The sequence below is a fragment of the Polyodon spathula genome, chromosome 22 (genome assembly GCF_017654505.1).
Source record: "Polyodon spathula isolate WHYD16114869_AA chromosome 22, ASM1765450v1, whole genome shotgun sequence".
NCBI classification, from domain to species: Eukaryota; Metazoa; Chordata; class Actinopteri; order Acipenseriformes; family Polyodontidae; genus Polyodon; species Polyodon spathula.
The window spans coordinates 24,267,798-24,292,988 of record NC_054555.1 but is presented as its reverse complement, the minus strand read 5'-3'; the positions used below and the strand labels follow the sequence as shown (position 1 = coordinate 24,292,988).

General features: G+C 40.3%; 1 protein-coding gene across 4 annotated transcripts; it reads right to left on the bottom strand.

Annotated features, from left to right (window-relative positions):
• Nucleotides 1-84: 84 nt before the first annotated feature.
• Nucleotides 85-25,191, bottom strand: LOC121297617 (calcium/calmodulin-dependent protein kinase kinase 2-like). 4 transcript variants are annotated; one of them, XM_041224060.1, is made up of 17 exons: nt 25,090-25,191; nt 17,523-18,113; nt 15,285-15,332; nt 14,800-14,853; nt 14,070-14,121; nt 13,461-13,594; nt 12,695-12,731; nt 11,645-11,666; nt 11,260-11,348; nt 10,872-11,071; nt 10,264-10,317; nt 9,596-9,669; nt 8,940-9,027; nt 8,721-8,849; nt 6,968-7,068; nt 6,436-6,486; nt 85-4,587 (listed from the first exon to the last, which is right to left on the bottom strand). In XM_041224060.1, the coding sequence occupies exons 2-17, from the start codon at nt 18,087-18,089 to the stop codon at nt 4,515-4,517; spliced, it is 1,773 nt and encodes a 590-aa protein (XP_041079994.1). In that variant the 5' UTR covers nt 18,090-18,113; nt 25,090-25,191; the 3' UTR covers nt 85-4,514. The 4 variants fall into 4 exon arrangements, with proteins under 4 accessions (XP_041079994.1, XP_041079997.1, XP_041079995.1 ...); XM_041224063.1 differs by having other exon boundaries at nt 85-4,583; XM_041224061.1 differs by lacking the exon at nt 6,436-6,486.

Below are 25,191 nucleotides of genomic sequence, written 5' to 3'. Positions count from 1 at the left end.
AAGCTTGTGTTTGCTCCCTGCTATGACTTGGAAGCCATCACATGGTATAAAATCAATCTGTGACATTGTAAAATAAACACACAGTACAATGAAGGCAACTTTATTTAAATAATAGGATATATTTCACCATGAAGCTGTAGCAGGTTGTCTTGCTATTAGAATTCATAACAAGACCTTTCCTAGCCCTGCCATGTGTAGTGCATATCACCCACTGCTCTGAGGTCAACAGCTGTTTATAAAACGTGTACGCAGTACAGGATATCACGTAAAGAAAGAAGCATGCGCTTGAGCGTTAGCAACTACTATGGTTTTGTGCCATACCCTGGAGTGGGAAGGCAGCTGTATCTTCTTCAACACTGCTACAGTATATCAAGACATTTTGTTAAGTGTTTTTTTTTTTAAAGTTTTACTTCAAAATACATGAGCAGTAATACCCAACACCCAGATGAACGAATTGCATGCAGCAGCCTTCCTTACATCTCATCCAAAGTGGCATTTTTGTACAGTATTGCGTTTCACTGTTTTTGTCTCTAAATTTCCACTGCTTTCCAGTTAGCAGACAAAGCACTACTCTACAGTCTCGGAGACAAAGGACGCTGACGATACTGTGCTCCCCCGGCTACAATTCTAATTGATTTGAACACCAATGTTCTAGAATGGTTACCACTGTGTGGAGGATCTTGCTTTTAAGTATGCATTTTTCTGTCTTTGCATTCTGCATTACACTATTTCATTGGAGTTAAGATTGTGTGCAAGTTGATATATTACTGACCAGCTTTAACCCTCTGTTGCATTGTGAAATTGGAAATTGAATTAGGTGGTCTAGATAGCCAGCTTTGTGTGACGTGTTTGGAATATTTATCACACAGCATGTACCTCTTTCAGTGTACAGTTTTTTTTTTTTTTGTCAACAGTCAAACAGGATAAATGACCTTCGCTTGACCTAGTGTTCTTGTTTGGGACACCATGCAACATCGGGTTAATATTACCTAGGTCTGTGATTTTAAACCGCCTGTATACATGCGTTATATTAAACCAGGCAAATACTGCAGCCCTGGGCTGATAATAACAACCAATACACCTGCCATTTTACTTCAGTGAAGGCTGGCATCAATATTGTCAATATAAAACATACTGAAACGGACAGTAAAATTAAAATGCACAGTAAGAAATACAGTCCATACATATCATAGTAAGAAAAGCCATTTTACTACACTAGAACAGCAATAACTTACAGCAGTATAACAAGGCTTATGGCCTATGTGTGCTCTCAAAGGCATCCATAAACATCACCTTAAAAGTCTAGAGTTTCTCTCCCTCTGCTCCTTTAGAAGATATCAAGGGGAGAAGGATGTACTTTCCACAGCCATCAGTTGGGGATTTTCTAGTAAAGTTTTATGAGTTTAACAGTAAAAAAAATAGAAAAATTGTCGCTTTTTTTCCTTACAGATTTGATATTAGGTTATGAAGATTGAATAATTTCAGTACCACTGTTGCCTACCTAACTTTCAGTCAAATGAACTGCCTACTGTCTCCAATGTCCTCACTGCAGAAGGTGTGGCGGTGGATTGTCACTGGGAACCCTGCTCTGTGTGTAGTATTTGGTGTCACAGGGGCCAACACAACAGGACGCTTTATAGGGGAAATGCCATTCTCAATGCAAAACCGAGAACCACTCAAAATGATTGAACATGTCTAAACACAAGATGCGCTTTCTTTCTTTCCATTCCACAAATCATTTTACACTTAAAAAAGACATTCTATAAATCAGAATGTAATAATAATACAGCAGATGCAGTTTATTAACTTAACAACCTCTTGGTTCCCAAGAAAAAGTTGCCAATAAGTGAAAAGCTGTTTTTCAAGTGTATTTATATGTTACAATGATATATAATGTAGTTTGTACAAACATGGCACTGAAATACATTTATTTTAAATGTTAGTGTTAAAAAATGAACATGACCAACACAAAATACCCAAACAGAGCTGTTTACTTCACGCATGTGTAAAACAAAAAAGGGAGTAGGCTTATATAGTACTACACAATGATGCGCTACAATTGTCCTTACAATGAGTAAAGCAAGCATAAAAAAATGTATTGTACTTAAAATCAATTCTAAAGAACACCATTTTAAAATAAGAAATTGTCCAGTGTTGTCTGCTTTTCTACAATGTACCACCTCTCGCTGTAAATCCATCTCAATTTTGCGTGCAGATTCGTAGCCAGTTTCAAAGCCGTGATTCTTCCTCAGTCTACCAGAAATACGCAGTGTATTATAAAAGCTGCATGAAGTATGTGCATAAATCATGCAAGTGTGCTCTGTAGCACTGGTAACTAGTAATAAAGCTGTCAATAAGCAGCGTGCAGTTGCTAATATCAGAATTCCATTAACATTAAAGATTGAACTTAAAGTTGTCTTTATCAGAGTTGCTAATAACCGACATCTACTATAATAATAATAATAATAATAATAATAATAAAAAAAAAAGAATCACCTCCCTAACATTCCAGAGATTGAACAAGTTCCATTGCTACTTTTTCACTTTTCTAGGAATCTGAATTTACAAAAATCACTTTCACTGTTCCCAGGCTATGCACAGGTTAAACAGTATATAGGATCACAGAGGTTGTAAAGAGACTGAAAGAGAAGTATATTGAACTTTTTGTTGAGCAAGGCTTAATCAATGGACTGAACCATTCACATAGCATGTCTCGTTCCAGGCTACCCTTAACTAATAATGGGATTCAGCTGCACCTAAATAAAGCCCAGTACATTTTAAAACACATACTTATAGCATGTATTGGATCACAATGGGCTGCTTTAAACAAAGCTTTTCTTACCTATCCCTAACTCGGATTCCATTCCATTACCCATGTATAGGGTTCTGGTTTGCCTCAGCCCCCAGAACCTCTTGTTTAATTGTCAATCAGAAGGTATTTACAAAATGTAAAAAAAGCAAACGGAAGCATTACTTTAAATCAACTGACTGGTTCAGAATCAACTGCAAAACATGCAGAATACGTTTCAGTCCATTTATCTGCAACTAACAACTACGACACACTCTAACTGGAACTATAACAAAATACTGGACTATCATATATTAGAGATTGATTCAGTTTTGTTCTATTTAACAGTTAATCAGGGTATATGTACTAGGCGTGTATTGAAAGCAGTCGTTGCCACAAAGCTCCTATTTGAAACATTTTGCATCGATGTAGCGGATTGGTTATGGAAGCATTGGTACATGTGTTATTCCATTCCCTCAGATAAAATAGGGCCATCTTGTTTAAAGTAAGACTATTTAAAAAAGTCACATAGCCCTTGTACCAAAACAGGTAAAACCGTTTGGTATTTTTTTCCTCTCAAAAGTGTTTTTTTTTTTTTTTTTGTTTAGTTTTTTTTTTTTTTCCCCAGGCTGCTCTGTATGTCACACAAATCAATAAAACCATCAACCAAACTGCAGTAAAATTCAGCCCACTTTTCACTTCCGGCTACTTTCCCAGACCCTGATTAACACTAGTCTCAGCCTATGGTAACATTAGGAAATCCAGGATTAGTGGTAATCGGGGTCTGTGAAAACAGCCACAGCTCGTATTCAAAACATGTCCGTGTTAGTCCATGCTGGAGTTAATGGTTTTCAAACTGAATAAGAAGCACCATCAAGTGAACACTAACATGTATGTGGGGTTTCTCAATATTGCTGTCAGTATATTAAATAGCTTATCAGAGGTTTGTAGCAAGAACCTGGAATCAGCAGATTAGTGATAATGTGGCACTTGATCAAAATAGGCTACTCGCATAGTGCCTAAACTACCGTTTTATTAAAACGATTGAAAGCAGTAAATACATTTACTGTACCCACTGTATAGTGACCGTTAAACTTAACAGCAAAGCTATAAGCTAAGACATGGAAAACAAAATGCAATGACAAATACCGTCAATACTCTACAACAACGCTTAAAGAATGCTATTGTGTGCTACAACAATAACAGAACTGCTCCTGCTACCTAACTGTATGCAGATATCCAACATGTGATTCTACACGACACTGTACAAGATCCTTTTTCTTAAATACACTTTAAAGAAACAAATGTTCAAACTGCACCTTTATATCAGTATCAGGTTTTGTTAAACCACAATTCTTAAATATATTAAAAGCCTCAGCAAGTAGTACACTTATAAAGCGATCCAATCCTATATCGATCACAAATAGTAAAGCAGTTCATGCTGGGGGGGTGGGGGTAATTTGCACCAGTAGGTAAGATATTGATCTGCTGTACAAGTCTGGGTCATTGATGAAATGTTTATCTTGTATTTGAAAACATGCAAACCACAAGGACTGACCCATGCCAGGCGCCTGCCTATTGTAAAGCTGCACACAAACAGATTACTGTACTGGGGGCTCCTTCAAACCACTGCATGAGACCTCGCTGCTGGCAGTAGCTGTGCTTTAGCCTCCAGTGCTTTGGAGACTTGCGGCAATCCATCCGCTCTCTAAATCGACAGCCACCTTCAGGACAGGACCTCATCCTCCCCCACACCTGGCAGGTCTGCGCTCTTTATACTGTCCCCACTGCCTTGCTTCCTGGGAGAAAGAGAAGAAACAGAGATGCAAAGCAGGGGTGCCGTAGTTATAAAAAAAAACAGCTTTCCATTCATTTAGAGAGAAGAGGAGGAGGGGGGGAATCAATGTTAAATAGGTAAATAATTCTGGGCTGAAATATTTTCTGTGCCGAATGACAAAACAGTGTAATATTTTATCTATTTTAAATCGGGTGTAAACAATTGGAATTATATGGGGAGACAGCATTGGCAGTGATTTTGTCGTGGTGGGTTTGAGCTGGCTAACAGCATGCCTTCCCTCTCGTAGTGCCCATGCACAGGTGGCAGGCTTCCAATGCAACAGCGCTGATCTGCGCGCACCATCGTCAACACTGCAGAACAACAGGAGGATTTCATACTGTTACGCCTCTGTGTGCTCACAGCTCTGTTCTCAGTCACAATTCAATGCCGAAACTCCGCAGGGAGGCAGTGTAGCTTCGGGAGATTCTAACACATGCTCGACTAGGCTTCTGTCACACTCAAACTGCGTTGCCCCTGAAGCACTAGCTGCAATACCTGAATGAATTGTACAATTCCAATTCAAATTATCCACAATTGACATCGGGAACCGGCCTGACCCCATTTCTCAGCACTTCCAGACTTTGTCAATCCATACTCTTGTGCCTTTTAACTGCATACAGCATTCATCAAGTTCCCAAATGTCACACAAATGACAGATTATAAAACTTAACTTTTTATAAACTTATAAAAATTTTACAATCTGTTTATTTTATCTCGCATGATCAGTTCTCTGCTTAGTTCTCAGTAGCATTTGTAAAGTCATAATTTCAAGATACCATGCAAGGGGTTTTTGACCTATAATACTTACCCATAAGTTCATGTGCAACAGGAATAAGCAAGTGCAGTATGCAGATGATGAGAATTTGTTTGTTCAATTGTAATGTTTTTTTACATGGCAAAAGTACAAACTAGTTCTCAACTTTAGATGGGGAGTTGACTATGCAAAATAAACTGGATATTTTTAACACGGCACCCCAGCATTAATTTTCTCATGCTATTTTAATGTTTTAAAGAATGATTGTTATTAAATATTTCATGCAGATCAGGATTCATGCAGAGAGATGTATTTGTTTAGCAAGTTACTCTCGTCAGAAAATCCACTTGCTGTTTGCAAAGCGTGATCCAAAGTAGAAGGCGGCATACACAACTGAAGTGTGTTTTAAAAAATATAAAACAATCTGTAACATTCTGAGATACAGGCTGTGTTAAATGTGCTAACCTTCCCTTACAAAGTTGTGCATGCTTACAGCTTTCCCGTGGTTATATTATGCATTTACCATAGTTTTCCATGCTTTTAAATACAGTATGCTTTACAATACCTCTCTGGGCATAAAAGACTTACCTCTCTATAATAATATTATGTAATATGCTTTATTACACTTTGCTATGCTTTTACTATGGTAAGCCCTTCTCCACAGTAAACAGTGACTCACTTGCAGGTGTCTCATGATCTCAGTTTTGATGCAAACGTGACCAGTTATTTACGTGTGTACCCTTCAAGTATTGTAGCACATTGCATCAACGGAGATTCCATGCGTAGTCTGAGTTTCAGAATGTGTTTTCAGCACTGACAAGCTGTTTCCCAAAAGCACTGAAATTCACACATCGTTACATCACTACTCGCTGCGGCAGCCTCTCAGAATCGAGCAGGCTCCCACTGTTGCTATGCAGACGCAGACAGAGATGTGGGAGTTTGTACCTTCAGCACCTTGGATCGCACTTCACAGCTCTAGAGCAACCCACCTCGGTTAGTTGCATTTGGATTCAAATTTACAAGCAAACGAGATTTGCAGCAGAGGAATAGTTTTACCTGTGGCTACTGTGAATGTAGCAGTATTTCACATTTCCTGACTTGTTTTTTCTAGAAAGTGGGAAGGTAAGAAGGAACAGTGAGATATGCTGGATTGTTGCAGGTGCCCCAGATCGTCAAAAGGATGATGCTCAATGAATCAGGTCAGATAATTACAGCACGGCATGGCTGTTTCAGTGAAAGTTCAAAACAAAATGAAATGCCCTCTGGCTTCGTGGGATACATGAGCAAAAAGAACCACTCAGGAAGACTAAAGGATAAATACATACATTGCATAAATAACTCAGCTACGATCCCTATATATGGGATCTGGAATCCTCTCCTTTCTTGGCACAGTGGAATTTGTCTGAATAAATTCAAACAAATAAACACATAAAGTTGACAGCCACATCTGTCCCAGGGCTTTCTGGCTGGGTAACGGGCCAGGTAAAACAGCCTGGGCTCTGGTAAGAGTGTGTAACTGTGTCAAATTGCTTTAACTATGGGTTCTTTTAATTGGGTTTCTCAAAAGCCAAGTTCTGTTCAGACTCACATGAGCGAGTTTCCCGAGGCAGACAGACACCGTTCCTCCCGCCTGCTCCAATCAAAGGGGTTCCCAAAGGATCGCTTCCGGAGCATGGTCTTCACCAAAATCTGAAGAGAGGACAAGTGTCACTGCAGGGCGTCTTACAAGCCTTCTAGAACACCCTGCAGTGCTGACAAGAAACCTGTGACTTTACCTGTGCAGCATCCTGTGCTGTCCGTATCACAATGATATATTTGTGTTTTTAAAATTTTTTTTTTTTTTTTTTTTTTTTTTTTTTTTTTTTTTTTTTTTTTTTACTCGAGTGTGTCTACCAGAATTCCTTTTACAGGCATTGTAGTTTCCGCAGATTCTCCTGCTGCAATGTTGCTGCTCTGATTGAAGTGAGAGAAAACAATGAACTTCTAAAAGGAGCACGATCCGGATATACACTACGATGCTTACAAGAGAAAGTCTCTTTCCCCTGGCAAAAACTCTCCAGTAAAACTTGAGAAATGATATGTTTAAAAAAAAAGCAGAAAAAGCAGTAAAGCAATGCGTTTTAACACAAATGTTCGAATTGCAGCTGCCTTGCTTTCTGGTCTCATTGAGCCACAGTACTCTACCTGAAATATATGTTGTTGTTGTTTGTACAGTGGTGTTAAATTTATTAAGAATAGCTGTTCCTGTTTGGCTGCAGGACTTCCTAGTCAAGCACACACAAACACATTTACTTTACAGTAATGCCCACTACAAATAGATTTCCTGTTATAAGGTATCACTTATTGAAATGGTTAATCAAATCTTAGCCATGTGCCAGATTTTTCCCAGATTTTATTTATTTTTTATTTTTATGATTGTGTAGCAATCTGACCATGTTTAGCTGTATGAGTACAGCAATTAAAACTAAAACACAGATCTTGCTTTCCAATAAAACGATACCAAAACGGCAGCAGCTCAAGGGAATTAAACAAATATAAAAAGAAGAGAAGAGTCACAAGATAATGATCAAGTACATCTCGTTATATAGAAATCCAATGTGAATATGCAAAGCCTGCTTTACTGGAAACAGACTTCCATACACACCCAGGTGTTTGGTTTTATTTTTCGTACTTTTTCACTAGTCATGTTGGGAGTCACAGGTTTTCACTATGGGTGTAAGCAGGTCTGATAATACAGCGATGCTTCTGACCTTTTAAGATCACAGAAGTACATGGCTTTGTGGAATGACAACATCAAAGACTGAACAGCCACAGAAAACAGATGAAATGATCAAAAGTCAGTATTGGAGCAACTTGCTAGTTATGTGAAGTTCACCAAGTGTACTTTGCAGTGCCTTGGCTGAACATTATTTTTTCAATATATAAGAACAGAAGAAAATGTACAAATGAGAGGCGGTCATTGGGCCCATTTAAGCTTGTCCAGTTCCTAGTAGTTGATTGATCTCCGATTTTTGTCTTAAAGGACCCAAGTGATTCTGCCTCAACAGAGAATATATAGGCAGCCCATTCCATACCCTCACCACTCTCTGTGTGAAGAAGTGTCTCCTTTCTCTGTCCTAAGTCTATCTCTACTTAAATTCCAACTGCGTCGTCCAAAACTGGTTTCTGTACTGTGCTTAGAATATTAAATTAAGTTAACTATGTCTACTCCTTTTCAGATTAAAAAAAAAAAAAGCATTGATGTTTGAAACTCCAGGATTTACTTTTTAATCATCTAACCCTATCAGCCTGCCCAGCCCTGCAGTATGAACGAATGAGTGTGGGGAAGAGCTGGTTCTCACCACTGTAGCCAGGCTGGGGATGTGCTTGACAGAGTTCTCCACCTCCTCCTCTGTCACCTCTATCAGTGTGCAGTTCTCATCCTCCGAGGGGAGCGGCTCGGACCCGTGTCTCGTCACCCAGGGGTGGACCTGCACAGACAGGGCGAGGACGGCCATTACACACCATGGGGCTCAGTCCGGGACACACAGCAATGCACTTTCCAGAAGAGCACACTGTACCTTAATCTGAGGGACTGTGATTCTCATCTCCGGGTTCTTGTTCAACATTTTTAATAGCAGGTCCTTTAACTCTTCAGATACATCTCGTCTGCAATCCCAAAAGATTGTTACCGGCACTTCTGAGGCACAGTTATTAATGACGTTTCCTGACCCCTCAGAACTGAAAGCTTGCTGGGGAAATCATTTCCCTAGCTACACTGGGTATAACTTTTAAGATGGCTTTTAAAACCACCCCTGGAGGCAAACTCCAGCCAGGTTCATAAACAGTTAAAGAGTGGCAGTATCTGGCACCGTTTACAGCTATGGCAAAAGGTTTTGTATCACTCTATAAAATTAACACATTTTGCTTCATAAAGTTGAATAAAACCTTCCGCATAATGTTACGTTAACATATTGAATTCATAATGCTTTGTAGTTTTCCATATACTTATTGAAAAACTTACAAATTAAAAAAATGGATATATTGAAATTTAACATGAAATACTGTACTTTTTTTAATGTCTCAATCCTAAAATTTTAGATGATGCAAAACTGTTGGCCATAGCTATAGAGACTGATGCCATATGCGAGTTACCTCTGGAAGGGTAAATTAGAGGGCGAGGGAGGGGGTAAATAAAACACAAGCACAGAACACAATGCAGATATCTGGCACTTACTGCTCTGGCATTTCCACAAGCTGGTTCTTAATTTTGTGATGCAGGCTTAATATCCGCTCATCCATGAAGGGACACTGAAATGCAAATGGAATTTGGCACATTGTGACAAGCGGTAAAGAAGATGAAAGGAACAGGTGCTCACAGGAGAACGCTTCTCTGTAAAGCAAGACTGAAAACCACGTTCAAGATTTCTATCCCACCCTTCAAACCCCATTTGAGGGAGAGGGTTTGATGTGCGGGGCGCCAGGTGCGGTTCTTTACGCTCATGCCAATAACAAAACAGATAAAACTGCACAGGCTGATCTTCTGCCAGCTCACAAAGATGTCCCTGTACACCCACTCACAGCACTGAAATATTCAACGCCTTTTAAACTCCATGCACCTGCGGGACAGAACTGGATATTTTATTGAAGGGGAATTTCCAAAGGAAAATTAAATGCAAACAAAACAGTGGTTAGAATGATGAAACTTTTGAATTATTGTTATTATTGTATGTTTTATTATTATTATTATTATTATTAGGCAGCTACTGTAGCTTTAGTTTAAGATCCTACATAAAAGAGAGAAACTTAAACAATTTGCACCACACCATCAGTGATTTCTGTCATGGCACTAATTTGCTTTCTTTCCTTGAATCAGAACAGCACACACCTCATGTGTTTTATTACCTGTCCAAACATGAAGCAGTATAAAGTGACTCCCATGGCCCAGACATCCAACGCCTTGAAAGAGAAGCAAAGAAAATGGTTTGGACTGCACAGAAGAGACAAGCAACACAACACAAGCAGCCACAGTCCTACATCCAAAAAGACATGAACCTTAGCTTCCAAACCAAACTGGTACCACAATCCAACAGGAATAATGAACTCCAGTATGCACTTTATAGGCAAATCAACGATATGAAGGACTGAACAACTCTGGTTCACCAGCCTATCCACAACTCACTGGTAGATTATATCGTTTGCTCACATGATAACTTGCAGAGCGAAATCTGTCACATAAAAAGCAATTTGCACCATTTTTTGGGGGAAAGAAAAAGAAGACATGTTAATGTAACATAACTTGTAGGTGCAACGTTGAGCTAAATTGATTTTTTTATCTGTTACTTGTTTAATACAGTTTGATTTTACTTAAACAAAACACAGAGCAGATTGCATTATAGTGTTAATATAAATCAGTTCCATAGAGCTGACTGCGCCCTGTATACAGCCAGGATACATGCACAGGTGATTGTATGTTCCTTACATGGACCACAGGGACAATAGCGCTTGGTTACCTTGCCTGAGAAATTCTTCCTGGTCTCTGACAGGGTCTCGGGGGCCAGGAAGGCTGGGGTGCCCACAGTGCTGGTCAGCAGGGCGTCCGTGCCTTCAAACTGATTGCTGACTCCGAAGTCCGCGATCTTGACGTGCCCGTCTTCTCCCACCAGAAGATTGGACGGCTTAATATCCCGGTGGATTATCTTCTGATAGTGCACTGACCCGGAGGAATAAGAAGACACAGCCATTATTGGAAGCCAAGTGATGTTTCAACTCTGTTGGCTCCAGACTGCATTTTAAGCTTGCGTTAGTCATTAGCTTTTTTAAAAATATTTATATTAAAAGAATTATAAGAAGTACTGGTCTAAGCCTGGTTATGTTTGGAAAAATTGCTTTGCCACTTACAGAATTCGATTCCCCGCAACAAATCCTTGAAGTAGAACCGTGCCTGGTTTTCAGTTAGGGGTTTGTCTGTTGTAACTTCCATTACAGGACTGAAAAAAATTAATCAAAACAACAGCAACAAATGTACATATTGTACTGTGCTTGAATGCAATAGCAGAAGTACAAGTTTTATTACTGCAAAAAAATATTTAAAACGGCAGTAGAGCACCTTTGGGAAATAACAGAATGAGCCTGTCGACTCTGGCAGTATAAAAAAGAAATACCATACAATGTTTACAACTGCAAAAGCCTGAACTTGTCTATATGGTACTGCTGTATGCGGATATGGTTTCACTGAATTCCTCTCTCATGTATATGTAGAAAACCTGCACATTGCTCAGCTTACCCTTGTTTCACCAGTTCAAACACTGCAAGCAAAAGAAATACACCATTAATACAAGGTGGCGTTTTTTATTTTCAGGACAGTTTTTCATCAAATACAGGTCAATGCGTGATTGTTTTCTGACAGCAGGACTTGACAGTATTGCTTGAAGTTATTGAGCAAGACGACAACCTCTGAATGAACCGGACTGACAGCCTGCTAGTGACAGCAGATTTAGGCTTGAAAGAGATCACACAAGACTAACAAGATTACTTGTAAAGGCAGTCAGGATTGAATTAAAAGGCAGTAAGGTTTCTACACCACAAGTTACACAGACACAGGGTGGGTGCTTAACCCTTAGCGATGAGGAAGACATGCAAGCCCGCTTGTTGTCTTTGAAGACTATAGGATCTTCAAAATGCCTTGAATTTGTACTTATCTTCCCCAAACGTTTATCATAGCCTCTTAGCCTCCTACTGGCCTTTCACCTTACGGTATAACCCTATAAACTGTGGATTTACTAATAGCTACATTATGAGGTATGTGTACGCACTGATTCTCACTCACCTGGTCTCACAAAATACTGACTTTGCTGTCTGTAAACGACCGAAATTCTGGTCTTAACGAACATAATATTTCAAAAAAAGATTCATCGTAATAATTTAGGTTGCTATCAGAGTTATTTAATTAAGAATGTAGGAACAGCTGCAAGAAATGCAACAAAACAAGACTTTTATTTGTAACCCTTTCATGAATGGCAACCTCATAAGTGGACGGATAAAAAAAAACTATTTTAGTCCTTATATGGGAACATATCGAAGACACCAATATGATGACCTCATATGAGGATGCTATATTTATTACACTGTGTCCAAAATTACTTTTGCTTCAGCAATTTTCAACATTTCCTGCAAGAAAGTGTTAAAGCTGTATCTAGGGAAACCAGAACAAGCTATGCTGGTGCTGAACAGCCTGACTGCAAAGTGTGAACTCTGCAGAGACACAGTTGGGACCGACAAGCCCCTGCCTGGGTCTGTTCCCCGGGACAGACGGCTGTACTGCAAGCACACCCACCCATGTACAGATGGTCCTCACTGGGGTCATCCAGCACCTGGTCAGCAAAGAGAGAAAAGGGGAGAGAGGAACAAGAGCATCATTTTATCCTCACTACCAAATCCAAACATAACCACCAGCTGTTTTTATACGCAAAAACATGAACATGAACTCTTGCTGCTGTGTGTGTGGTGTGCTTGGATCACGGGAGCTGTAGTTTATTGTGTAGAAAAGCAGCGTTGATTATGTTGACAACACTGATTTGAAGTGTCAGTTTACAGATCCAGAGCCGTGGGTTAACTTGAAGAGCGCACGGTCACTTCATCTCAGAGATGTGTCACATTTCAAATCACGCTTAGTTATCGAATATTGCCTTTCTGGAGTTTACAGCGGGAAAGAGTGGGCGTCAGTAAAGCCTGGATTTTTTATGATTTTTACCACCACATGAATTTGAGGTTTATACTTTCCACCAGTGTGAGCACATGTCTGTGTTTTGGAAGGGAAAAAGTGTTATATAATCTGTCATGTGTGTGGGCAGTTTAGTTTGGATTGAAAGAGGCATTCTGTCTTAAATATTGCATCAAAACTCAAAATTCTGCCCAAAATTGACATCCGTCCTTCACAGAGTAACTTTACCAGGCTTCCTTGCTTGTACATGTTATTGGGTCCTCTTGACGTGAATATGGTGTTAATAACAAAAAACAATACCGTGCTGAAGGGTTTCTATTTGGGGTGTTTTGAATTCATCCATTTCCACATTTCCAGTCTGCATTCAGGAAAGGCTCACCTCGACCAGTTTCACCACATTCGGGTGGTCCAGCTTCTTTAGGATGGCAATCTCCTGGTACACTCGCTCCAGGGGCCCCTTCGGCTGAGGGGGACCCTCAGAGACGGCTTTAGCACCCCTTGGGGGGGGCCGGCCTGTAAAAAGGGGCGGTTTATAACAGGCTTTGTTAGATAGGAATATCTGCCAAATAAATAATGAATAGACATTCCTGTTAATCAGTACGATTTCCAAAAGGGGCAAAGTAAAAAAGTTTGTTTGTTAAAAAACTTACTTAGACCACTGACTGTGGGATATTCAAGAGGCTACAGAGGGTTTTACATCAATGTTTTATATATTGATAAAGCAAAATTAATAACTGATTGGCGAATTATTAAAATAGTGGGTATTCAGACTATGAATTACTTCATGAAGTATTTCTAGTGGTGGATGAGTATCCTGCTCAATCTCAGAATCAGTAATGATGGTGCATCACACAACACGGCTCCTTACATATGCCAAGGGTTCACCCTCTGGTGAAACCCACAATAAATAAATCCAGCTCCGCTGATGAAGGCACCAACCGAAACATGTGTGTAATTGACCTTTTTAAAGTTTTACATGAGCACTTACGCGGAAAGCCAGCTTGTCGCATGAGCTTCTTTTTGGAGAGAACTTTCATTGCCTGCGGAGCAAAACAACAGCAGCAGGAAAGAGCCCAGTTACAGTAAATCCTCTTTCATACTCTGAAAATAACTGCAAATAACGTGCTTGGACTGGAAGGCGGGACCTTAATGCCTAATTTAGTCCCCACTGTGTCAACAAAAACAGAGTGGAAGCAGACAGGGCTCAGAGCTCTATTGAGTGCTTAGTGTGGGCAGTACATATTCACAAAAACCATCACTGTAGATACTGCAATACTGTAGATAATGCAATTACTGACATAAAAGCCACAGTTTCTTAACTTTGGGAGTCTGTTACCATACCCAACCATACCAATTTCATTTATCCAGTATCCTTCATGGGCAAGCAAAAAATTATTAAAAAAAAATAAACTGCAAACCAAACAAGCTCCAGACTGCTTGCTAGTAAAAGATCAAATCACAGAGGAATGTTCTGAGCTTAGATGTAAAAATACTGACTCAGCATTCCGGATCAAATTTGGAAGCGAGTTCCAAAGTGAAGGAGCTCAAAACCAAAAGCCTATAAACCATAGGTTGTAAATCGAGTTCTTAGAATGACTGAGAAGTCATTCAGATGATGTTCATTGATTAAAATAAGAAATGATCTCACATCCATCTTAGACATATTTTTGAAATAATGTATGCCCACTATACGAGCCATGCAATGCACCCATACGTACATAGTAGGTGTTGTCATCTTCATTATACGCCAGCTTGACAACTCCATAGGAGCCCTGGTCAAAACAAGCAAAACAAGTATTAGCAAGACATGTTTGCTTGTCAGTTCATTTACAGTTACAAGCATATAACTGCTCCTTACTAAACCACCAGAATCCATGTACTGCTATTGCAGATTACCCTTTACGAAAGACACCGTTTCTGACTGCATAAGCTTGCAGTAAAACATGACTCCACCTGCCATGCATGCAGTCACTGTAATGTGTGCGTTCCTGGAAAGGCAGTTTCATATTACGTTTCCAACCGGGCTGCCAGGTTGTACAGGCAACAGAGGACCTGCTTGTGGTTTGTAAATCGATTTTACAGTTGGACTGGCTGGGATGCCAGTTGTGAATCAAAATCCCAATCCCCTGACCCCCGGTCCTTAGCTGAAACAACTCAGCCACTCTGCCTTCTGCCTCAGAGGCCAACTCTGCTCTTACTGTACCTTTCCAATTTCATCTTTCAGCTTGTATTGGTTGAGCTGCACACAGTCCTGTAAAAACAAAACAAAAAGCACGGCTAATGAGAACCTGTGGTGTTACAAGGGCATGTAATGTAGCAGAAAGCTATACAATGTCATGATAATGGTCTTAAACCCTATTCACAATACCAAATAAAATGTGGAGATTGGGAGTGAAGTGAATGAAAACATTATTTATGTAGTGTGATTAATGCAGTTATTCCTGACCCTAAATACATCCAGTTATTTTTTCACCGCTTCTTGTTTTGCCTCTGTTAACGTTTAAACTTTAGTATTAAAACTGCTAAAGGGTTAAATCTGTTTGGAATGTTTGCAATCAGAAAAGCCATCACAAGAAGTCAATCGCTTTCTAAAACTTACTGCAGCAAGTATATAAAGCTGAGTATAGGGCTGAATGGGAACAGCATTTCATATTATACATGGCAAAGACTTTGAAGATATATTGAACATGAAATAAACTAGCGTCCACTGTACGCACTATGTAATGCTTAAGTGTTTAAACTCTAAGCTATGATCAACTGGAAAGGCATTCTTTTTTCACCTTATTAGGTGAGGACCAACAGGGAAGAGACAGTGCTTTTCAGTGTTGCATCCTGTGACTTAAATAAAATGACTAAAATACTATTTTTTTTTTAAATAAAATGACTAAAATACTTATTTTATTGAAAAGTGCATCTTAACAGTGGTAAAGGGAGCTGTGGGAATTCCATGAATTGCTATGGAAATTGATTTTAACATCTAACAGTACTGCAACTTTAAATACCACAAGCAAAGTGCCCTGCTCAAGCCACATAATATAAACTACATATATAATGTTAAATATTTATTCTTGCCTCATGCTAGTAACAATGATCATATTTACCTTTACTGTTGTCACACAAGTTTCTTTATAATTTTGACTATCTTCTGGCTAGAGCTGAGTCACTGAGTTTCAAAATCCCCCAGCATACAAAATAAACCCTGGTATTAAGTGCTTTTCTCTTCACACTAGTCGTGTGTTTGCTGTATAAAAGCAAATCCAGGTGAGATCCCTCAGACATACAGCTAGCAAACACTGTATTGCTCATAGAGAACTATAATGTACTTCTAGGTATTCTGTTATCATGCAGCACATGTGCTTCTCTGTGGATTCGCTCTTGAATCATCTCAGAACAGCCGTGCTTCTGGTTAATTAACGCTGAATTTGTTAATCTGGATTTAATTAACCAGGAGACAGCCTCTCACTGCTAGTGGGGTCCTGCTGATTAGAGCTGGGGTGGAACTGGAGGACTAGAGGGTAGCTGGCTCAAGGGCTCACAGCATTACTGTCTCCAGGACTGGAGACATAAACCGATATGCACTTGCAACCAATGAATTTGTAGAAATGACGAATTGACACATTTCTGATGATTTCAGTACATTTCAAAGGCTACAGTTCGTCAAGGGAAATTTTTATTTTGGGGGACATGCATTTGTGAGTGCAACAGATGGCAGCCCACAGTGCATTGAAATCTGCTCTGTGTAACTGGCACTGCATACTGGCGCCCAGTGAAACACAGGAAACGTGCAAGGAGCACCAACTGGTGCATTTGGAATAGAAATAGAACAGCTCTGTGTGTGTTACAGTCCATGACGACAAGCCTTTTAAATAAAACAAAGAGCAAGAAGCACACAAATCACACTTTCAAGGCTTTAAAACACATGCAGTTTTGTCTGGTTTTAATAGCGGGCTTGAGACGTCAACCTGGAAGCTTTCCACTTCACATGGGCTTGCTTTTCACACAGAATGATGAGGTCACACCTTCTTTCTAAACCCATCCCTTCACTGCCTCTTCTGTTAAAAAACTAATAATTATAATGAAAGCAACACACCCTAGAAACCTGAAATGACTGCAGTAGGTGTGACAAATCAATTTGTTTCTGCAGGCAAAAAAAAACCCTCAAGACTTTCTTAAGGTGTGTTTACATGTTCCCGAACCTGTGAAACTTGATTGTCTGAAACCCCTTCATTATGTTACAGATCCAAATCCTGTACTGTCTGATTAGAAACTTAGAAACAACTTTAGTGGACCTAAGCAAAGAAAAGAAAAAACAGTAAAAATGTCAGTAAAAAGCATACAGAACAACCATAAATACCCTCAAAAAAAAGGTCAAAGCACCATCATCAAAAATGCAATGTTTTCTGTTTCCTTGGGAATACAGACACATCAGGTCCAGTCCTACCTGCAGATCAGTGATCGAGACTCTGTGAGACTCAACCGTGGGTCTCCGTGGCAGTCGAGGGGAAGAGTGGGGCGAGGTGATAGGCGAGTAGGGCAGGGAGGGGTAAATGTAGCGTCCGTTTACCCCTGGGTTGCTGCCCGGAGACTGGGCAGTCTGGGAGCGTTCCTGCAGGGATAGTTTGCGGTCGGAGAGGTTGAGCCGGACTCTGGCCTCCTGGCTCCCTTGGTTCTGCTCGTTCCTGAAGAGGGGCGCGGAGACGCCCACTTCGGTGAGCCGGCTGCAGTCAGGTTGATGCTCGGGGGGATTGCAGCTGTCCATGTCTTCGCCCTGCCCGGCCGAGCTCGGGTCATAGTCAGTGACCACAATCAGGGACTCCATGCCAACGTCAAGGTTCAGTATTGAGATGCTGCACACAAGGTCTGGGGGATGCTGCTGCTGCTGCTGCTGCTTGGTCTTTCTGGTGATGCTGCTCTGCTCATCCCTGCAAACAGGCGTCTTCTCAGCAGCAGGCTGACTCGAAACACATGATGACATGGCGATCGTCCCAACTGCCGCCAAACTGCTCATCCATCAGCCCTTCAGGTAACAAGGCTGGAAGAGGGAAAGGCAGAACGTCAGGGCTCAGACTTCTATGCATTTGTATTATTACTGTGATGATTACATTTTTTATTGATACGTAGCTATATATCTCTCGCTCTCAAAAGAAAAGCCAGTTATTTACACAGAACATACAGTACTTTTTATTTCTCAATTCTATATTTGTTAGTTTGGAATTTGTTTAATTCACGGCTGGCAGTAAATTGTAATGTACTTTATTGTGTAAGGGACTGTTTTCAGTTTTTCATTATTTTTGTTTATGTGCAAGACAGATAGTAAAATACTGAGGCTGAGATACTTGAATTACAGTATCCTCCCTTCCTGCTATAGAAATCCTTTGCAAAGCAATCCTTCTAATTTCTAGTAATATGTACTCTTTGTGTCTGTGGATACCCTGTGTCTGTATATTTATTCAGATCTACATAGCTGGTTGATGCACACGCCTCCATGCTTTGATTTGTTTAATTGTTTTCCTGTTACCTGTCCCAGAGTTGTCTTTCGTTACTCGTTTAATCCCCTTTTGAATTTGGAGCCTGAAACATACTCTTCAGGCCTGGTGTGCAAGTATAGTTGATTTTCCCCTGCCACAGAATTATGACCAGTGTCAGTTTAGTAAAGAAATATTTCAGTTTGACATCTCAAGTCTGCAGTGCAGGAGGCTGGCACTGTGATGTTCCCTATGGCTCTAATCAGCAAAGCTTGCGCGACCTTAAAACATTCTTTCCCTTAAATTGCCTTGTTGTATCTATGATACTATCAAATTAATGATGAGAATTCAGAATGGTCTACTGCAGTTCAAAGAAATCCAGTGTTGGGATGCTGACCCACTGCAGGTTTTAATAAGAAATCCAATAATGAAGGGCTTTAGGGACTGGACAGGGGTTTACTTGGTCCAATAGAATAACTAAATGAACATTAACCAATTCACTGTGGCTTCAAATGGCATTTCAATGTATTTTGTACACTTCCTGTACTATTTCGGTGCTTATTGCTCATTGTGAACTGTTCTGGGTTTTGTTGCTTCAACACCAAGTTCGAATATTTCTCTAAATCTGCTTTCACCTGGCTCTGAACTTGCTTTTAGCTTGCCTGGGGAATCCTAAGTGCCAGCACTGTACAGCCTTCCTCGTGCCATTAAAATCCTGTCACAGTGTGACCTTTTAACTCTTCTGGCCCAACCTACTCGCCTGTGTGTGTGTGTGTATCTGTAAATGTACAGCAGGTCAGAGGTCACATTGTCACGATTTAAACTGAACGAGGAGCGCTCTTCAGTGCAGGCACTTTCTCCAGACGAGCTCAAATCTAGGTTAAGGCAGAGAAAATGATCCCTAAATGAGAAATAATAGAGCACCATAAATCAGAGCCAGTAAGAACGATGGCATACACCCTGAAGTAGGAAGGGAAATGTAAAAATAGCAATTACCATGACATTTGAAGCTACTTACTCTTAAAGAGCATGGTTGGAACAAAAGCCTGGACTGAAAATACCAAGATAGACCCCTGGCTAGGGGTCTAATGATACACTATGTATCACAATAAGCAATACATGTGATGGCCCGGATAGGCTACTTGCATGATGTATAATAAGATCAAATGATCAATCAATGATGGACTGTTATACTAAAAGACAAATTAAATGAGTTAGAGAGAGTACGTATTTATATGAAACTACAAAATATACCTATTCTTCATTCAAAAACCACTTGGTGAACTACGATACATATCTCTATTACTATACCATATATCATGTAAAGAAAGCATTCCAAATGATCGATGTACAATGAACCATTACACCTGCTGCTACAGTAGCGCAGGAAGGCACACAGGAGTGACAGTTCCAGAGACAAAGCAGTCAATGATTACATTCACACGATGTAGGCGTTGCTTAGCAGTACACAACACACACCTGTGGGAAAAGATCATTATTCTCATTATTAATAATGCCTCTCAACATGCAGCCAGCAGCTATCAAGTAGTTCAGAGTTCAGCTCTGGAGAGGGTTCAAATCCATGCTACCCTCTCACTGTCCAGGGCAGGCAGCAGCGATGGGACTCATGCGAAAGAGGACCGCAGTGTACCACCTACTTGCCCCGGTTAGACTGCTGCTCAAATGCCAAAGAGCCAAAGCGTAAAGAAGAAAAAGCAAACACTTGAGTTAAGAGTGCACAGAATCTTAACATGCAAGATAGAAAGAGCACTCACTACTGTTCTGGTTTTCCTTTCCTTGACAGTACATGCCGTTGAAATTTATAGTCTAGATCTCATTTCACTGGGAGTGCCAGGGCGCAGTAAGAGTTGAAGAGAGAGAGAGTACTACAGATTCAACACAAGCTTTGATAAAAGACCCTGATTCAAGACTACCTGCTGGTGGATATGCTAACTGTTCTGTATTCTATCATGTTATTTTTATGAAAAGCCACAGAATATGACTAGTATTGATCACATCTTTTAATCCACTGCGCAATTTACACCACACTGTTGAAAAGGAAAAAAAAAAAAAAACGCCATTGCGACAAAACTAGTGAAACTAAAGTTTCTTTAGTTTTTACTGTTTATGCACATTTAAGGGGTGCTTTTCTTTGAAAAAGAAAAAACGATGCACCCCTGTGTGTCATCTCTCAAAAAAAATGCAGCTGAACTACAGCAAGATCACAGTAAAACCTCTTCCCACCACCCACTGTTTAAAATAGATGATGTGGGTGTTCACACCCCTTTCAGGTGCCCCTGGCTCTTTTCAGTCACCCCCTCCAAGTGTAAACCGCCCCAGCAATTTCTTCCATCTTCACAGAAGATCAGCCTGGGTGTTCTGCCTCCCACGGCCATGACTCTCTGTGTGGGAAGCACTTATCTTTCTGATGTATTGTTCTGGAGGCTGGCTTTTTATTATAGCAGAGCAGCCTGCTGATTACCGCACACACTCTGCACACTCTTCTTCCACGCTCCCGTTCTTCTTGGCGCTTCAGACGTAGTGCTCTGCTGCGTGTGCTGCTTCTGCCTCCACAAATCTTTGGCAAGGCACATTTCTCCTGATGATGTTTCAGCTTTATCTTCTTTATCAAGCACAAGCATTCATCAGATCCTGGTACAAATGAAGCATGTGGCTGAACAAACAGGACCAATGCACCTTTTCCTTCAACATGCAAAAGAACCCAGTTCAAGCATTACAGAATGTCTGAATGGGTTGTTCCTTTGATGACTTGACTTACCTTAAAAAAAGAAATGGGTTTTATGGAAATGTGATACATTTGCTAAGTAACGGTTCTGCCCCTTATTTTACCTATTGTAGATTCACTGCACAAATACTACCAACTGAAACTCATATCCACATACAGGGTGATTAGAAAGGAATCTGTATAATAGTTCTTCTGCATGAATGACTGCAGCTCTGCCACATAGTGTTTGTTTTGTTTCCCACCAGCAACACACGGTACTAGCTAGAAGACTGCCCTTGGACTGGCGAAATCGCAGAGTAATTAGTGCAAATTGCTTAGGAAGGCCCCTATTTATTTCAGCAGATCCCTCTTGTATAACACAGACTGGGAGCCCTGAACCAGCAGAAACTGTTCTGACTGGACAGCTGATCTGCACAGTGCACTCACAGCAAGGCAAGGCGTGCCAAGCATTGCACTGGTTTTGTGAACACAGTGCTACTGACATTCAATACAGAGTCTGTGCAGTGGTTATAGCTATGATGTACAGGGCCCTGTTCCCAAAGCTTTAACTAATAAAAAAACAGTTATAAAATAATTGTTTCGTCAAAGTTTGTTTTTATGAATTAAATACAATACAATACTAAAAGTACAGAAAATCACACCCAATCAGCAATTCTGCTAATTCTTAATCGAGCCAGTATTACAAACACTACAATTCACAAACACTGTGAATATGCATTTTATGTTTCCTTCATTCATTTTACTTTAAGTAATTTTCCTTCCCTCCCAACCTCTAAACCCATTTTTCACACCTGAGTGTGTGCTTAATTAGCCCCCCCCATTCACACATCATTCCTCGTAACAATGGGACACATTTAAACCCAATTTTACCAGGGAGGGACAGAGCTTCAGACTGCTTCTGAACTGCTCCCAATGTATTCAGCATCTCTGATTGTCCCTGTGGGGGGGTTATTTGTCAAAGCTCATTCTGGAAGGGAAAGGAATACACCTTCCCAGGTCTGTTGTAATGGCTAAGATATAGATACAGAAGAACCCTTGTCTAAAGTGAATCTCCAGGATGTGTTTCTAATCAAGTGGCAAAGCCCTGTATATTTCCAATGTTAGATTCACAGATCACAACTCATGCTACAGCTAAACCACAATACAAATGTGGCTAGGCCACCACCAGTAAGCACAACATCACAATCCAGTGTTCTACCAGACTGTGCTAGGTCAAGGGAATGCCCTCGAATCTAAGAATATTAACTTTGACGTGTGGGTGATGTATCACAGGAACAACTTGTTATTCCAAACAAGGGCCGAGTGAGTAAATGTTCCCATAAATGTTCAATTATAGCTGGCCAGAATCCAGGTGCATAAAGGCACAGCCAAAATGGAAAATGCAGAAACAGGCATTGAACCAGGTTGTCTAAAGGTGACTAATACAGAGTGGTTTCTATGTTGCAATCATGAACAGGGTTGTTTTTGCCTCTGAATGTATTTGAATTATTGAGTTTTTTTTAAACATTTGTCCCACTTCTTAATATATCTGATGCTTGTACTGTACTGTATTGTACTTGCAAACTCCTATACACTTCCTTCCCAGTTATCCACACACTGCACACTGTAGGAAGCAGGGATGCTATACGTTGCACAGCCGTTAATTTCTTTCAACACTGCAGACCTGTAAGGGGGTCTAGGAACCACAGTGCAGGCAAATGCTGAAGGTCCTTATAACAGCACAGTACCTGAAAGGACCAAATGCAATCTGATCTGCTTGAGGCTAAGCGTGCAAGACAGGTGAAGAACGGTGGAAAATCAAGGCAGTTATTGTATTCACCATGTAGAGTGTGACCGACAGACAGACAAACAGGACTGGCATGAGCAGCACATAAGCAATAATAAAAAGTATTTAAGTGTATAACTACAAGGTAAATGCTAAACTCATTCACAGAATCTGACTATTAAACCCTGGAATGGCTGACAGTCTCTATACAAATAATTTATCCCCTATTCTTAAATACAAGAAGCAGTACAAGCCCACTGCATTGCGTTAGTGGCTCAGACTCAGTGCTGCCCTGCTTTCTCATGGGAATTGCTTGCTTTATTCAAGCGGCATTCATTGCCCCAGAAACAAACAGATGTTCCCATCATGTTGGTCTATGGGGTTCCTGATACCAGGGCTTGTAAATCAAAACAGTGTCATGCGCCCCAGCCTTGATCACCCTGGAAAGCACTGGATCGGGCCGAATACACAACACAACAGCAATCAAAGCCATCTGGAATCTAGTATCTACAGTAGTTTGGCATGCACAATATCAAAAGCACACAAATAAATATAATTCATTTACATGACAGCCTTTACAAAAAACTGCCTATAACTAGCTCTGCTGTGTTGTGTTGGTGGAGCAAAGTCATGATCTTATGCTTACAGCCTCCCACAGCTCTCGCCTTCTCTCCCATCCAAGAGTGAAATTCCATTACAACAGGTACACTCAAAGGACAAAACCTGACTGTCTTTTCTGGATGTCACTGAGTAGTGAACCTGCCTCTTTCTGTTGCACTGGTATTATATGTTCTGTTGGATTCAGTATGACATTTGTCTGTGGTGACAAGATTTCACACATTATCATATAATGATGTAAAATTACAGCACAGCGTTCATTACATTCTGTGATTCTGAACTGGATGTTAGAATCAGCAAATCAAAGTCAGATTATTTTGCTAAACGTGGGTGGGAAAATGACACTGCATTGCATAGTAGGTCGAATCGTTTCAGGGCTTAATCAGATACAACCCAGCTAACATCTGTGGATTCGTGTTTATTTATTTTTTTATTTTTAATTTACTGAATGGTTGAGCCGGGTATGCAATAGGAGTCAATTTCCATCAGTACAGTCACATTGAAAATATCTGACACTGTAACAAATATATCATTTAATGTTGACCATCCGTACAGTATTATACACGAGTATGATTTCTGTTGCGGATACCCGTTTTGAAGTCGGTTCTAGAGGCATCGTATATTTAGGTTACTGACGGTATATATGGCTCGGTCCCAAGAGTCATTATGACCCGCTTCTTCTGCACATTTCAAACCCACAGGGCTTTAAGACCTAGCGGACATTTAATACAACTAGTTAAGCAACAGCAAAACAAGCATCTCGAGTGGGATGCAAACATACGGCACTTCCAATTTCTTTTTCGTCCTCAGTGGATAATCTGCATGGTGTGTCTGCTGCGGGGTACATTTATAACTCGAGCCGTGCTTATTAATAATGCAGACTGGAAAATATCAGGCCTCTTTTATTATCCGGTTTTAAATTCATGTCGTAGATCGCGGCCCCTGTTGCCCACTTGCTCTACAGAAAACACCATTTTAGTGCAGGTGACCGATTCACCAGAAATAAAATCACATGCATCTGCCCTAGATTTGCAAGAACTCGGTTGCAAACGAATTGAGGCCACGTTATTCTTCTCCCTGGAGGCATAGCCATGTATAGCCATTTCTCATACAGCAAACACAATATATCGCAATAAATACAAGTATGTTTTTATATTAGCGTACCAGAAAAGACATCCGATGTGTGCCTAATACACTGTGTATTCAGACACAGAAAATTGTCACAAACACTGCCTGTTTTTTTTGTTTTTTGTTTTTTCCGAAATGTATGAACAAGAAACAGCTGCTTCCATTGTAAAAAAAAAAAAAAAAAAACACATTCTAAACATATGAACATTTGCACTTACAAAATGCATTTTTATTTCCCATATCTATTTCCAATTCCAAGATTCAAAATAAAACATTGAGCCATTACCGTTTGATTTTTCACGTGAGCAGATCCCAAGCATTCTTCACTTTCTCTACCCTTCTGCTCTCCGCTCGACTTTTGCCTGCAATAGAACTGCAGATTCGGGGA